The following is a 16528-nucleotide window of genomic DNA, read 5'->3' on the forward strand; positions in this document are numbered from 1 at the left end:
CATATCATATATGTACCTTGATAATAAATTTACTTTGAACTTTAACCTTTGATGTAATAAAGATGGGAAAGTGGTGCTAAGTGTCATTGACGCAGTTCATTTATTATCAAAGTAGGTATACGACATCCAATCCTGCGAATCGTCTCCTTACAGGCAGCCACAGAACAATGAAACATAAAAGAACCCATTAAAAAAGTGAAGACTGCCAGACACCCAATGGGCAGAAACAAAATTAAATTGTGCCAACAATAAAAGTAAGCAAATAACTTTCAGAACTGAAGTTGACAGAAGTGAGTGCACTGACACGAAGCCAGTCGTCACTGCAGCCAGTCCAGGAGCCTGTTCATTGCAGGCCACGGCCTCAGTTCAGCGCACTGTTCAGTAAACCTTGCCGAGCAGCAAGCTGAATACCAGCCCGTTCGTCACCTCCTGACCTTTTCAATCTGGCCCGGCACTTAAATCGTCCAAATCTCAGGTCGTTCCTCGCTCTCGGGACCCGGGCTTTGCCGGTTCGATGCACTCTCGGCTCTGTGCCTGAGACCACATATCACTGTATGTTTCGATGTACTATACATGTGACAAGTAAGGCTAATCTTTAATCTTTTGATAACTTATACACACACACACACACACACACACACTTTATGGTTCAGAGAGATTTTGCTTGCTTCTACTGTTTGCATGATTTGTGTTTTTTCCCTTTCTCCGCCCATCGGGTGTTGGCCTTTAGTTTTAATTGGGTTCTTTCAGATTTCTTCCTTTGCAACTGCTGACAAGCAAGGAGATCTCAGGGTTGTATAATTTACACATTCTTTGATAATAAATGTACTTTGAAAGTTTGAAACACACACACGCATGAACAGAGCCCCACTCCATTTCGAGGTTGTCTTTAAACTTACTCAGATGGTAAACGCCAGCTTTTTGGGAAGATGTTGTAATCTTCTGGGTATTGCCTTAGCATGCGATTTAAGTTCATGACCAGCAAATCCTTCATACAGATTTCGTTCATCCCAAGAAAGTAATTCATTTTCTGTGTGAGGAAAAGAATTATCAATCCATGCAGATGGTATACCAGTATGACGTGGCATACGTTCAGTGACCATTTTACTAGGTGCTCCTGCTCCTTAATATAAAATATCTCATCAGCCAACCACGTGGCAGAAACTCAATGCATAAAAGCATGCAGACATGGTCAAGAAGTTCAGTCATTGTTCAGATCAAACATCAGAATAGAGGGGGAAGAATTTGTGATCTAACTGACTTTGACTGTGGAATGATTGCCGGTGACAGACAGGGTGGTTTGAGTATGTCAGAAACTGCTGACCTCCTGCGATTTTCATGCACATACCAAGAATCAGTGAAAAGCTTGTCTTGCCTACTGTTCACACAGATCAGTACAATGAGGCAGAACAGGGTTAAATAATCAAAGTACAGAATAAAGTGTAAAAGCTACCCAGAAAATGCAGCACATGTAAGTGACAAAATGCAAGATCATAATGAGATAGAGTACTGTGCAACAGTCTTAGGAGCACATCTAAATATCAAGGGTGCACAGTACTGTAGTGATTTTATGTATTGCACTGTACTGCTGCCACAAAAAAAATCTAATTTCATGACATGTGTGAGTGATGATAAACCTGATTCTGATACATAGAAACATAGAAACATAGAAAATAGGTGCAGGAGTAGGCCATTCGGCCCTTCGAGCCTGCACCGCCATTTATTATGATCATGGCTGATCATCCAACTCAGAACCCCGCCCCAGCCTTCCCTCCATACCCCCTGATCCCCGTAGCCACAAGGGCCATATCTAACTCCCTCTTAAATATGGCCAATGTACTGGCCTCAACTGCTTCCTGTGGCAGAGAATTCCACAGATTCACCACTCTCTGAGTGAAGAAGTTTTTCCTAATCTCGGTCCTAAAAGGCTTCCCCTTTATCCTCAAACTGTGACCCCTTGTTCTGGACCTCCCCAACATCGGGAACAATCTTCCTGCATCCAGCCTGTCCAATTCCTTTAGGATTTTATACGTTTCAATCAGATCCCCCCTCAATCTTCTAAATTCCAACGAGTACAAGCCCAGTTCATCCAGTCTTTCTTCATATGAAAGTCCTGCCATCACAGGAATCAATCTGGTGAACCTTCTTTGTACTCCCTCTATGGCAAGGATGTCTTTCCTCAGATTAGGGGACCAAAACTGCACACAATACTCCAGGTGTGGTCTCACCAAGGCCTTGTACAACTCCAGTAGTACCTCCCTGCTCCTGTACTCAAATCCTCTCGCTATAAATGCCAGCATACCATTCGCCTTTTTCACCGCCTGCTGTACCTGCATGCCCACTTTCAATGACTGGTGTATAATGACACCCAGGTCTCGTTGCACCTCCCCTTTTCCTAATCGGCCACCATTCAGATAATAATCTGTTTTCCTATTTTTGCTACCAAAGTGGATAACTTCACATTTATCCACATTAAATTGCATCTGCCATGAATTTGCCCATTCACCCAACCTATCCAAGTCACTCTGCATCCTCTTAGCATCCTCCTCACAGCTAACACTGCCACCCAGCTTCGTGTCATCCACAAACTTGGAGATGCTGCATTTAATTCCCTCATCCCAGTCATTAATATATATTGTAAACAATTGGGGTCCCAGCACTGAGCCTTGCGGTACCCCACTAGTCACCGCCTGCCATTCTGAAAAGGTCCCATTTATTCCCACTCTTTGCTTCCTGTCTGCTAACCAATTCTCCATCCACATCAATACCTTACCCCCAATACCATGTGCTTTAAGTTTGCACACTAATCTCCTGTGTGGGACCTTGTCAAAAGCCTTTTGAAAATCCAAATATACCACATCCACTGGTTCTCCCCTATCCACTCTACTAGTTACGTCCTCAAAAAATTCAATGAGATTCGTCAGACATGATTTTCCTTTCACAAATCCATGCTGACTTTGTCCGATCATTTCACCGCTTTCCAAACGTGCTGTTATCACATCTTTGATAACTGACTCCAGCAGTTTCCCCACCACCGACGTTAGGCTAACCGGTCTATAATTCCCCGGTTTCTCTCTCCCTCCTTTTTTAAAAAGTGGGGTTACATTAGCCACCCTCCAATCCTCAGGAACTAGTCCAGAATCTAACGAGTTTTGAAAAATTATCACTAATGCATCCACTATTTCTTGGGCTACTTCCTTAAGCACACTAGGATGCAGACCATCTGGCCCTGGGGATTTATCTGCCTTCAATCCCTTCAATTTACCCAACACCACTTCCCTACTAACAAGTATTTCGCTCAGTTCCTCCATCTCACTGGACCCTCTGTCCCCTACTATTTCTGAAAGATTATTTATGTCCTCCTTAGTGAAGACAGAACCAAAGTAATTATTCAATTGGTCTCCCATGTCCTTGCTCCCCATAATCAATTCACCTGTTTCTGTCTGTAGGGGACCTACATTTGTCTTTACCAGTCTTTTCCTTTTTACATACCTATAAAAGCTTTTACAGTCAGTTTTTATGTTGCCTGCCAGTTTTCTCTCATAATCTTTTTTCCCCTTCCTAATTAAGACCTTTGTCCTCCTCTGCTGAACTCTGAATTTCTCCCAGTCCTCAGGTGAGCCACTTTCTCTGGCTAATTTGTATGCTGCTTCTTTGGAATTGATACTATCCCTAATTTCTCTTGTCAGCCACGGGTGCACTACCTTCCTTGATTTATTCTTTTGCCAAACTGGGATGAACAATTGTTGTAGTTCATCCATGCAACCTTTAAATGCTTGCCATTGCACATCCACCGTCAATCCTTTTTAAGTGTCATTTGCCAGTCTATCTTAGCTAATTCACATCTCATACCTTCAAAGTTACCCCTCTTTAAGTTCAGAACCTTTGTTTCTGAATTAACTATGTCACTCTCCATCTTAATGAAGAATTCCACCATATTATGGTCACTCTTACCCAAGGGGCCTCTCACGACAAGATCGCTAATTAACCCTTCCTCATTGCTCAAAACCCAGTCCAGAATAGCCTGCTCTCTAGTTGGTTCCTCGACATGTTGGTTCAAAAAACCATCCCGCATACGTTCCAAGAAATCCTCTTCCTCAGCACCTTTACCAATTTGGTTCACCCAATCTACATGTAGATTGAAGTCACCCATTATAACTGTTGTTCCTTTATTGCACACATTTCTAATTTCCTGTTCAATACCATCTCCGACCTCACTACTACTGTTAGGTGGCCTGTACACAACTCCCACCAGCGTCTTCTACCCCTTAGTGTTACGCAGCTCTACCCATATCGATTCCACATCTTCCCGGCTTATGTCCTTCCTGTCTATTGCGTTAGTCTCTTCTTTAACCAGCAACGCCACCCCACCTCCCCTCCCTTCATGTCTATCCCTCCTGAATACTGAATATCCCTGAACGTTGAGCTCCCATCCTTGGTCACCCTGGAGCCATGTCTCTGTGATCCCAACTATATCATAATCATTAATAACAATCTGCACTTTCAATTCATGCACCTTATTATGAATGCTCCTTGCATTGACACACAAAGCCTTCAGGCACTCTTTTACAACTCTCTTAGCCCTTATACAATTATGTTGAAAAGTGGCCCTTTTTAATGCTTGCCCTGGATTTGTCGGCCTGCCACTTTTACTCCTCTCCTTAGTACTTTTTGCTTCTACCCTCACTTTACACCCCCCTGTCTCTCTGCACTGGTTCCCATCCCCCTGTTGTGAACTAACCACCTCACGCCTAGCCTCTTTAATTTGATTCCCACCTCCCAACCATTCTAGTTTAAAGTCACCTCAGTAGCCCTCGCTAATCTCCCTGCCAGGATATTGGTCCCCCTCGGATTCAAGTGTAACCCATCCTTTTTGTACAGGTCATGCCTGCGCCAAAAGAGGTCCCAATGATCCAAAAACTTGAATCCCTGCCCCCTGCTCCAATCCCTCAGCCACGCATTTATCCTCCACCTCATCGCATTTCTACTCTCACTGTCGCGTGGCACAGGCAGTAATCCCGAGATTACTACCTTTGCAGTCCTTTTTCTCAACTCCTTTCCTAGCTCCCTATATTCTCCTTTCAGGACCTCATCCCTTTTCCTACCTATGTCATTGGTACCTATATGTACCACGACCTCTGGCTCCTCACCCTCCCACTTCAGGATATCTTGGACACGATCAGAAATATCCCGGACCCTGGCACCAGGGAGGCAGACTACCATCCAGGTCTCTGGACTGCGTCCACAGAATCGCCTATCTGACCCCCTTACTATCGAGTCCCCTATCACAACTGCCCTCCTCTTCCTTGCCCTACCCTTCTGAGCTACAGGGCCGGACTCTGTGCCGGAGGCACGGCCACTGTCGCTTCCCCCGGGTAAGCTGTCCCCACCAACAGTACTCAAACAGGAGTACCTATTGTTAAGGGGTACAGCGATCGGGGTACTCCCTATTACCTGACTCTTCCCCTTCCCCCTCCTAACCGTGACCCACTTGTCTGTCTCCCGTGGCCCCGGCGTGACCACCTGCCTGCAACTCCTCTCTATCAACTCCTCACTCTCCCTGACCAGACGAAGGTCATCGATACGGGTGTCTGTTGTGGACTGAGTGGGAAGTGGGGCAGGGAGAGGGGAATGAATCATGGTTGGGAAAACAGAAAGGGAGGGGGAGGCACCAGAGAGACATTCTGTAATGATTAATAAACCAATTTTTGGAATCAAGTGACCTTGCCTGGCGTCTCAGGGCTGGGTGTGTCTGCACCCCCCCACCCCTGGCACTCCTTCTCTGCCACCTGTCCCACACCCCTCCTGGGGTGCTCCACCCTCGCCATTCCCAAAATCCTTTGTTCCCGCCAGAGTTACAAACTCACTCTCTGCTCCACGATGACAAATACAGTACTGTATGCACATCATAACCATTATGTCGTATGACGTGAGCAATCACGGTCTCCTGACCGTGATTGTTCTCAGCAAATGTTATCTACAGAAGTGGTTTGCCATCGCCTTCTTCTGAGTATTGTCTTTACACGATGGTAGGGATGGATTCTCAATATTCCTGGATTTCAGTGCTTTAAAAGGGATAGGGAGGGGGGAAAGGGGAGGAGGGGTGTCATTACTGGTCAGGGATACTATTACAGCTACAGAAAGGGTGTGTAATGTAGCAGGATCCTCTTTTGAGTCAGTATGGGTAGAAGTCAGGAACGAGAAGGGAGCAGTTACTCTATTGGGAGTATTCTATAGGCATCCTGGTATCAGCAGAAATACCGAGGAGCAGATTGGGAGGCAGATTTTGGAAAGGTGCAAAAGTAACAGGGTTGTTGTCATGGGTGACTTTAACTTCCCTAATATTGATTGGCACCTGATTAGTTCCAATGGTTTAGACGGGGCAGAGATTGTTAAGTATGTCCAGCATGGATTCCTGTCACAATATGTTGACAGGCCGACTAGGGGGAATGCCATACTAGATCTAGTACTAGGTAACGAACCAGGTCAGTCACAGGTCTCTCAGTGGGTGAGCATCTGGAGGACAGTGACCACCGCTCCCTGGCCTTTGACATTATCATGGAAAAGGATAGAATCAGAGAGGACAGGAAAAATTTTAATTGGGGAAGGGCAAATTATGAGGCTATAAGGCTAGAACTTGCGGGTGTGAATTGGGATGATGTTTTTGCAGGGAAATGTATTATGGACATGTGGTCAATGTTTAGGGATCTCTTGCTGGATGTTAGGGATAAATTTGTCCCGGTGAGGAAGATAAAGAATGATCGGCTGAAGGAACCATGGATGACAAGTGAGGTGGAAAATCTAGTCAGGTGGAAGAAGGCAGCATACATGGTCTAGGAAGCAAGGATATATTGAGGAATATAGGGTAGCAAGAAAGGAGCTTAAGAAGGGGCTGAGGAGAGCAAGAAGGGAACATGAGAAGGCCTTGGCAAGTAGGGTAAAGGAAAACCCAGGCATTCTTCAATTATGTGAAGAACAAAATGATGACAGGAATGAAGGTAGGACCGATTAGAGATAAAGGTGGGAAGATGTGCCTGGAGGTTGTGGAGGTGAGCGAGGTCCTCAATGAATACTTCTCTTCGGTAACAACCAATGAGAGGGAACTTGATGAAGGTGGGGACAATATGAGTTGCCTCACAGGTGGATAGGGTAGTTAAGAAAGCTTATGGGGTGGTAGCTTTCATAAGTCGAGGGACAGAGTTTAAGAGTTGCGAGGTAATGATGCAGCTCTATTAAACTCTGGTTAGGCCACACTTGGGGTACCGTGTCCAGTTCTGGTCGCCTCACTTTAGGAAGGATGTGGAAGCATTGGAAAGGGTACAGAGGAGATTTAACAGGATGGGGCCTGGTTTAGGGAGTATGGATTATGATCAGAGATTAAGGGAGATAGGGCTTTACTCTTTGCAGAGAAGGAGGATGACAGGGGACATGATAGAGGTATACAAGATATTAAGAGGAATAGATAGAGTGGATAGCCAGCGCCTCTTCCCCAGGGCACCACTGCTCTGTACAAGAGGACATGGTTTTAAGGTAAGGGGTGTGAAGTTCAAGGGGGATATTAGAGGAAGGTTTTTTTATTCAGAGAGTGGTTGGTGTGTGGAATGCACTGCTTGAGTCAGTAATGAAGGCAGATGCACTGGTGAAACTTAAGAGAGTGCTAGACAGGTATATGGAGGAATTTAAGGTGGGGGGTTATATGGGAGGAAGGGTTTAAGGGTCGGCACAACATTGTGGGCCGAAGGGCCTGTACTGTGCTGTACTATTCTATGTTCTATGGTTAACCCCCCCCCCCCGCCCCCCCCCCCCCCCCCCCCACCAAACCATCGTCAATACTCTTCAGAGACTGTCTGCCTGGCGTCAGTGGTTATATCACCAGGACTTTTGATCTGCACTTGCTGCTCATATGGCCATCCACCAGCTGCCCCCATGGCCTCGTGTGACCCTGATCAGTGGGGGGGGGGGGGTCTAACCAGGTGCTACACCTTGCCCAAGGCTGACATGCAGGCTAGCGGAGGGAAGGAATGCCATGTAACTACAGCATCAACATCATGAAATTTAAAAGCTGAGTGGAGTTTCACAATGGTGCAGGTTCTGGGGGTGGGGGCAGAATGGGAGCTTCTCATTGGCTCTTCCGTGGGTCAATTACCTGGTACCGCTTTAGTGACATGGCTTTATCCCGTGACACGAAATTGTCCGACCAGTACAATGTCCATTGCTCCTCTTCGCCGACCTCTTTCAACCCAAGGAGTGCGGCTGCACGGCGAACTGCGAAAGAAACAATGCTAGTTCAGTCTGTGATTGTAGACTGGAGACCCATAGATTGCCGCCGTCGCAGGAGGGAGGGAGGGAGGAAGGAAGGAAGGTGGGGGACTGGAGAATGGAGAAACTCCAGAGCAACAAATGCAGGAATGGGGAGGGTCTTCATAAACACGAGAGGCTCTGCAGAAGCTGGAAACCCAGAACAACACATGCAAACTGTCGGAGGAACACAGCAGGTCAGGCAGCATCGAAGGTATTGAATACACAGTCGACGTTTCAAGCCGAGAACCCTGTTCCGTCCTCATGTAGGGTGCAGGTGAATCCGAGAGATTCTTACTCTCCAGACACTATTTTTCAGATTTCCTGCAAACTGCAAACTCATATTTCAAGGACATTTTACAACTCAAGTTCCCTGCTTTTCTTTAATACACAACTTGCATTCTTTTGCACATTGGTTGTTTGGCAATCTGCGTTTACGTGGAGTTTTTATTGTAAATTCCATTGTAGAAAGCATGGCAGCGCCTCTACTTCCTTGAGAGCCTGTGGAGATTCAGCGTGACCTCTAAAACTTTGACAAACTTCTATAGATGTGTGGTGGAGAGTATATTGACAGGCTGCACCACAGTCTGGTAGGGAAGCACCAATGCCCTTGAACGGAAAATCCTACAAAAAGTTGTGGATGCTGCCCAGTCCATCACAGGTAAAGCACATCTACGTGAAACATTGTCACAGGAAGTTAGCATCCATCATCCGACTCCCTCCCTCATTGCTGCCAACAGGAAGGTGGTACAGGAGCCTCAGGACCCACACTACCAGGTTCAGGAACAGTTATTACCCCTCAACCATCAGGAAGGTGGTACAGGAGCTTCAGGACCCACACCACCAGGTTCAGGAACAGTTATTACCCCTCAACCATCAGGAAGGTGGTACAGGCTCTTGAACCAAAGGGGTTAACTTCACTCAACTTCACTTGCTCCATCACTGAAATGTTCCCACAACTTGTGGATTCACTTTCAAGGACTCTTCATCTCATGTTCTCGATATTTATTGTTTATTGATTCTTTCTTTTCGGATTTGCCCAGCTTGTTGCCTTTTGCACTCTGGCTGACCACCAAGTTGTCGCGGTCTTTCATTGATTCTGTTAAGGTTTTTATTCCATAGATTTATTGAAAATGAATCTCAGGGTTGTTGATGGAAACGCCTACCTACTTTGATAATAAATTTTACTTTGACTTTGACTTCGTCAACACCATGATTGATTAACTAAATACCTACGTAATGTGAACATTTTGAATAGAGTCAGGCAGATTGAAAGAATCACATAATTACAATGTTAGCATGTCCCAACTAGCAGAACCCTTTCTGTTACAGGGTTGACGCATGGCACCCTGAATATACAACTAAACAGAGGTTTAAGTGTCCTGAGCTGGGCCTTAAGAGGCAGGGATATATCTTTCACAAAGTGCCGATACTGATCTGATGCCTTCCCCCGATGTAGACTCAGCTGGGCAGAGTCAGACTGTCCCACACACAATGGTCGGTTACACCAATCACAAAGTATTAGTGAGTCCTAATGAAGGGTCTCGGCCTGAAACTTACTTTACCTTCTGCAATGGAGGTCCTCCGTCTCTGATGATCTTCAGGACTCTCTTCATCACGTCAGTGACTTCTCTCCGTTTTCACTACTGTCAGCCTTGCAAGCCCCGGGTGGAGACTCAGGAGTATCGTCAGCACTCAGACGTAGAAGGAATCGTCACTACTGTTTCCGTAACAATTCTGAGCTGAACCCCCGAATCCCGAGGACTGCTGGACCACTCTTAGTTTGACCTCTACCCTTTGACCTGTTCGGCGTGGGCGATCCTACCAAGAGCCAAAGCACAAAACCCCGACCCCAGCCAGAATAGCTCTCTGGGTCGTTGAGGCATGCAAGCCTTCAAACCACAACAAGGCTGTGGACCTCCCGTAATGTTGGCTCTTTATCCAGCTCTCTAATCTCCTGAGTTGCTCCATTTTGCTTGTGTTACTCTGGATTTCCGGCATTTGTCAGTTGGAAATTAAGCTGCTTCATCATTATGTGCCGTGTCATATGACGTCACCATTATGCACCATGTCGTGTGATGTGGGCAATCACAGTCTTTCCATGACCATGATTGTTCTTGGCAAAATTTTCTACAGAAGTGGTTTGTCACTGCCGCCTTCTGGGCAGTGTCTTTACAAGACGTCTGACTCCCCCCCCCACCCCCCCCAGCCATTATCAATACTCTTCAGAGATTGTCTGCCTGGTATCAGTGGTGGCATAACCTGGACTTGTGATCTGCACCGGCTGCTCATACAACCATCCACCAGCTGCTCCCTTAGCCTCACATAACCCAGACTGGGGGGCTAGGCAGGTGGCAGGTACTACACCTTGCCCAAGGGTGACCTGCAGGCTGGCGGAGGGAAAGAGCGCTTCACACCTCCTTTGCTAGAGACGTATCTCCACCCCGCCAGCCAAGGGGTGCACTGGATTTGTTTTTAACACAATCCCATCCATCATACACTCCATACACAGTGCTGGATTCCAAGTGAACCGTGGGGCAGCCCAGTAGTGTAGCGGTCCACACAACGCTTTACGGTACCGGCGACCCGGGTTCAATTCCCACCACTGCTGAATAGACTCCTGAAGCTCTTCTATCCCTGAGGTTGAATTATTGTTTTTGGAGCAAATTAACTCTCCTCACAATTAAAAACCAGAACACACCAGAGATTAAACACAAGAGGTTCAACAGATACTATAAATTCAGAGCAACACACACAATATATTCCATCTTGGCTCCCCCGCTACGAGTTCTCTCCTATTCACCCATCTATCACTTTCCCTGAACACCTCAATCCTCCGCTCTCCTCAGACACTACCAACCCCCTCCCCCACTCCAATCCCAGCTCTCATCCGTGCCGGCTCTTCACAATTCCTTCCAACCTCCCTCTCTGAGGCAGACCGTTCTGTCCTCGGACCCCCCGCACCCACACCTCAGTGAGTTCTGCGCCCACCATGATGCTGAGCTCTTCCTCCGCCATCTCCGTCTCCGAGCCTATTTCTTAGGCAAGGACGCCCCACCCCACACCAGTGACCTCTTCTCCCATCTTTAACCCTCCTCCTCCTCCTGGACACCCCACCCTGGCCTTTTGCCTGCTCTGGACCTTTCCATTGCCAACTGCCGATGGGACATCAACCGTCTCGACTTCAACATTCCTCTCCAATTCCAACCTCACTCCTTCTCAACACTCCGCTCTGCACTGCCTCCGCACTAATCTCAACCTCACCATCAAACCTGCAGATTAGGGAGGTGCTGTAGTAGTCTGGCAAAGTGACCTCTACCTTGCTGAGCCCCAGCGTCAGCTCTCAGACACTTCCTCTTATTTACCCCTGGAACAGGACCCCACTAAGGAGCACCAGGCCATTGTCCCCCACACCATCACCAACCATATTGACTCTGGGGATCTCCAACCCACCTCCACCAACCTCATTGTTCCCTCAACCTGCACCTCCCATTTCTACCTCCTACCCAAGATCCACAAACCTACTTGTCCAGGTAGACCCATCACTCGCTCTTCATCTTTTCAATGACTTCAAGTTCCCTAGCCCTGGTCGTCTCATTTTCACTACGGATGTCCAGTCCCTACACACCTCCAGCCCCCAACAGCCTTAAAGCTCTCTGCTTCTTTCTGGACACCAGACCCAACCTGTTCCCCTCCACCACCACTCTCCTCCCTCTGGCAAAACTGTTCCTCACCCTCAGCAAATTCTCCTCTGGCTCCTCCCACTTCCTTCAAACTAAAAGGTGAAGCCACGAGCACTCACGGGGGTCCCAGCTATGCCTGCTTTTCCATCGGCTACGTGGAATAGTCTATGTTCCAAGCCTACACTGGTATCATGCACCAACTCTTCCTACACTACATCGATAACTGCATTAGTGCTGCTTCCTGCACCAGTGCTGAACTCGTCCACTTCATCAACTTTGCCTACAACTTCCACGCTGCTCTCAAATTTACCTGCTCCATTTCCAACACTTCCCTTCTCTTTCTTGATCTCTCTGTCTCTATCTCTGCAGAAAGTTTATCTACTGATATCTTTTATAAACCTACTCATTTTCACAGCTACCTGAACTATACCTCTTCCCAGCCTGTCACTTGTAAAAATGACATCCCCTTCTCTCAGTTCCTCTGGCTCTGCCGTATCAGCTCTCAGAATGAGGCTTTTCATTCCAGAACGAAGGAGATGTCCTCCTTCTTCATCGAAAGGAGCTTCCCTTCCTCCAACATCAATACTGCCCTCACCTCTCTTCCATTTCACGAATGTCTGCTCTCACCCCATCCTCATGCCACCCCTGCAGGGAGAGATTTCCTCTTGTCCTCACCTACCACCCCACCAGCCTCCGCGTCCAGCACATAATTCTCCGCAACTTCCGCCATCTCCAACGGGATCCCACCACCAAACACATCTTTCCCTTCTCCCCACTTTCCGCTTTCAGCAAGGATCGAATCCTACACGACTCTCTTGTCCATTTGTCCCTCCCCACTGATCTCCCTCCTGGCACTTACCCTTGCAAGCGGAACAAGAGCCACACTTGCCCCCACACTCTCCATCACTACCATTCAGGGCCCAAACAGTCCTTCCAGGTGAGGCGACACGTCACTTGTGAGTCTGTTGGGGTCGACTACCTGTTGCTCCGGGTGTGGCCTCCTGTATATCGGTGAGACCCAATGCGGACTGGGAGACCGTTTCGCCGAGCAATAAACACTCCGTCTGCCTGAAAAAGTGGGATCTCCCGGTGGCTACCAATTTCAATTCTATTTCCCATTTCCATTCAGACACGTCAGTCACGGCCTCCTCTACTGCCACGATGTGGCCACACTCAGGTTGGAGGAGCAACACCTTATATTCCGTCTGGGTAGCCTCCAACCTGATAGAATGAACATTGATTTCTCGAACTTCTGCGAATTTCCCGCCCCCCCACCACCCTTCCCCTTCCCCGTTTCTCATCCCCATTTCTCTCTCTCACCTCATCTCCTTACCTCCCTCAGGTGCTCCTCTCCCTTCCCTTTCTTCCACGGCCTTCTGTCCTCTCCTATCAGATTCCCCCTTCTCCAGTCCTTTATCTCCTTCACCAATCGACCTCCCAGCTCTTTACTTCACCCCCACCCCTTCTATCACCGTTCACCTGCCACCTTGTACTTCTTCTTCTCCTCCCCCCACCTCTGACTTCTCATCTCATTTCCAGTCCTGATGAAGGCCCTCGGCCCGAAACGTCGACTGTTTTAGTTGTTCCTCTCCGCGGCTCATGGCGCATTGGGCGGTAACCTTGCCGTTTCGTTCACATCTGTCTGTTTTTTACCAGGCCGAGTCGCTAGCTTGACGCTCAACCCAGCACGGATGGAAGGCGTGCAAGGAGCTGGCCGGACTCGAACCGCCACTCGGCTGGAAGTCCGGTGCGGATGCCACCACACCACCGGCCGGCAGAGATGCTGCCTGACGTGCTGAGTTCCTCCAGCATTTAGTGAATGCCGCAGAGATTACTATGGCCAGACTTTGTACCCCTCACGCTGAAATGGCTCTCTTCCCTGGAACTGTGGTAACGTTTTCAGATGTTTACAGTAAAATCTTATAGAATAGCCTTGTTTACTCCTCCGTCGCTCAATGCAACAGCTTCCCCAGTCTCTCTCTCTGCAGCTGAAGCCCTCGAACAAATCTCCTGCGCACCAACTCAGGGGTCTTGGCATTCATCTCCAAGTGCAGGCTCAGGAGAGGAGGCAAGAACTTTGGTGAATGAGGATGATGCAACCTTCCAACCTATCTTCTGGGGCAAATTCTGTGAAATTCTTGCCCCTGTTTCCTTCTCCAGCCGGGGAAGATCTGTCCCAGCTTGTCCTCCTTACCCCACCTCCCCCTCCTTCTTATCCTGGCCTCTTCCCCCTTCCTTTCCAGTCCTGACAAAGGGTCTCGGCCGGAAGTGGCAACTCTTTATTTCCAACATAGATGCTCCCATCGTTCCCCCGGATGAATCACCCAATCGAGCATGGGGACGGTTTATTTGTTCAGCCTAAACAGTTGTGAGCCACGGAATACACACTGAGCTCCCTATTCACATGAACACAAAATCTCCCATTATAACGGGTGCTGCGGTCCCCCACTAACTTTAACACAAGAGATCCTGCTGACGCTGGAAATCCAGAGCAGCGCACACAAACTCCTGGAGGAGCTCAGCAGGTCAGGCAGCATCTGTGGAGAGGATTGAACAGCCGGCGTCTTGGGCCGAGGCCCCTTCATCAGGTCTGGAAAGGAAAGGGGGGGGGTAAGAAGGTGTGGAGGGGAAAGAGTACAAGCTGGAAGGTGATAGGTGAAGCCAGGTGTGTGGGTGTGTGGGGGGGGGGATGAAATAAAGAGCTGGGAGGTGATAGGTGGGAAAGGTAAAGGGCTGAAGAAGGAATCTGATAGGAGAGGAGAGAGGGCCATGGGAGAAAAAGAAGGAAGAGGAAAATCAGGAGAAGATGATAGGCAGGTGAAGCGGAGAAAATATGCCAGAGTGAAGAATTGAAGAAGAGGTAAGGCGGAGGAGAAAAATTACTGGAAGTTAGAGAAAATTAACTTCAGAGGTGGGGGGAGATCTGATAGAGATGTGTAAGATTATGAGAGGCATGGAGCGTGTAGACAGACAGTATCTTTTTCCCAGGGTTGAAATGTCTAATACCAAAGGGCATGCACTTAAAGTAAGAGTGGGTAGCTTCAAAGGGGATGTGAGGGCAAGTTTATTTTTCCCCACATAGAAGGTGGTGGGTCCCTGGAATGCACTGCCTCAGGTGCTGGTAGAGGCAGAAACGTTAGGGATTTTTTTGGAGATGTTTAGATAGGCCCCTGACTGCGAGGAAAATAGAGGGATATGGACATTGAGTCGGCAGAGGAGACTGGCTTAATTGACCATTTCATTGGATCAGCACAACGCTGAGGGCCAAAAGGGCTTTAACAGTCTAAACGAAGCCTATGAACTAGGCCTAAAAGCAACACCTACTCCCCAAATTCACTCTAATAACTAAGCCTAAGAATACGAATTGGCTCCATAAAGTTAGAGCACCTAGAATAGGATTACTCCCTGTTAACTTAATCCAGACTGGGGACACCTGCACACCCTGATACAAAAGAGATCACCAGAAACTGCACAAAGTAGGGATGGCCTATCTCTTCTTTGAACTCACGTACTGTTCTATATCCTAAGTTCCAGGTCGATGCTGGAGGCTTCCCAGATGGGATACAAGATGCTTGCTTGTTCTCTATCCTGAAGGTGGCCTCGCCGAGCTGTAGATCATCAACACCAGGCAATTATCTCCGCAGGTTTTGCGACAGCTCGGTATACACTTGGGTGGAGACACGTCTCTACCAAAGGAGGTGGAAGGCATTCCTTCCCTTCGCTAGCCTGCAGGTCACCCTTGGGCAAGGTGTAACACCTGTTTAGCAGCCTCGAATCAGGGTCAGGTGAAGCCATGGGAACAGGCATGAGCAGCGGGCCTATATCACAAGCTATGCGGCCACTGACCGTCTCTGAAGAGTATTGATAATGGCTGGGATTTCACCCATCCTGTTAAGACGCTGCCCAGAAGAAGGTGATGGCAAACCACTTCTGTAGAGAAACTTGCCAAGGACAGTCATGGCCACGGAAGGTCTGTGATCACCCACATCATCCAGGAAGGGCACGTAACGAATGAACAAACGGACGTATACAACCAGAAATAGGATGCAGGTTACACGCGGAGTTGAAGGGAACTGCACATACTCACCACTGGATTGCTTGCAGTTGGAAAGATTAATCCATATTCATCTGAAATAAAAGATACAGAGAGACAGACACATCCACAAGAACGCTGCCTCAAAGCAGAAAGGCAACAGTAGTTACTTAAACCTCAGATCTTTCTTCATAAAATACCCCACATTTTTCCCACCGACAATGGCCAATGGCCTCCATACGATCAGTGTGGATCAGTGGAGTTAGCACGAAGAGCAAATAACTTCAGCAACTGACTGCAGCCGCCAATCTGAGTATGGACTGTACAATAAACTCAAAATGCAGCCCCAAACAATGGGTTGCTAAGAAGCATGAAGCACAGCTAAATGGAAAACAAGACAGGGCTGATGTGTATTCGTTACCTGGAAGTCAGTAATGTGGGTGTGAAGAGGGAGGGGTGAAAGTTGTGTGTAGTTGAAAAGAATCACTATAAGGTCATTAGAACTAAATAAATT

At 47.8% G+C, this 16528-nt stretch overlaps 1 protein-coding gene across 1 annotated transcript in view; it reads right to left on the reverse strand.

The window, feature by feature from the left end:
• LOC140192593 (tubulin polyglutamylase ttll6-like) overlaps positions 1–16177 on the reverse strand; it is a 65881-nt gene extending 49704 nt beyond the window's left edge. Inside the window, exons 1-3 of the mRNA XM_072250152.1 lie at positions 16069–16177; positions 8147–8265; positions 900–1030 (exon numbers count right to left, since the gene is read on the reverse strand). Of these exons, the coding sequence (XP_072106253.1) occupies positions 900–1030; positions 8147–8167 (152 nt within the window). The 5' untranslated portion in view covers positions 8168–8265; positions 16069–16177. The remainder of the gene's footprint in view (positions 1–899; positions 1031–8146; positions 8266–16068) is intronic.
• Between the last annotated feature and the right edge of the window lie 351 nt (positions 16178–16528).

Source organism: Mobula birostris, unplaced genomic scaffold (genome assembly GCF_030028105.1).
Source record: "Mobula birostris isolate sMobBir1 unplaced genomic scaffold, sMobBir1.hap1 scaffold_181, whole genome shotgun sequence".
In the NCBI taxonomy this organism is placed as follows: Eukaryota; Metazoa; Chordata; class Chondrichthyes; order Myliobatiformes; family Myliobatidae; genus Mobula; species Mobula birostris.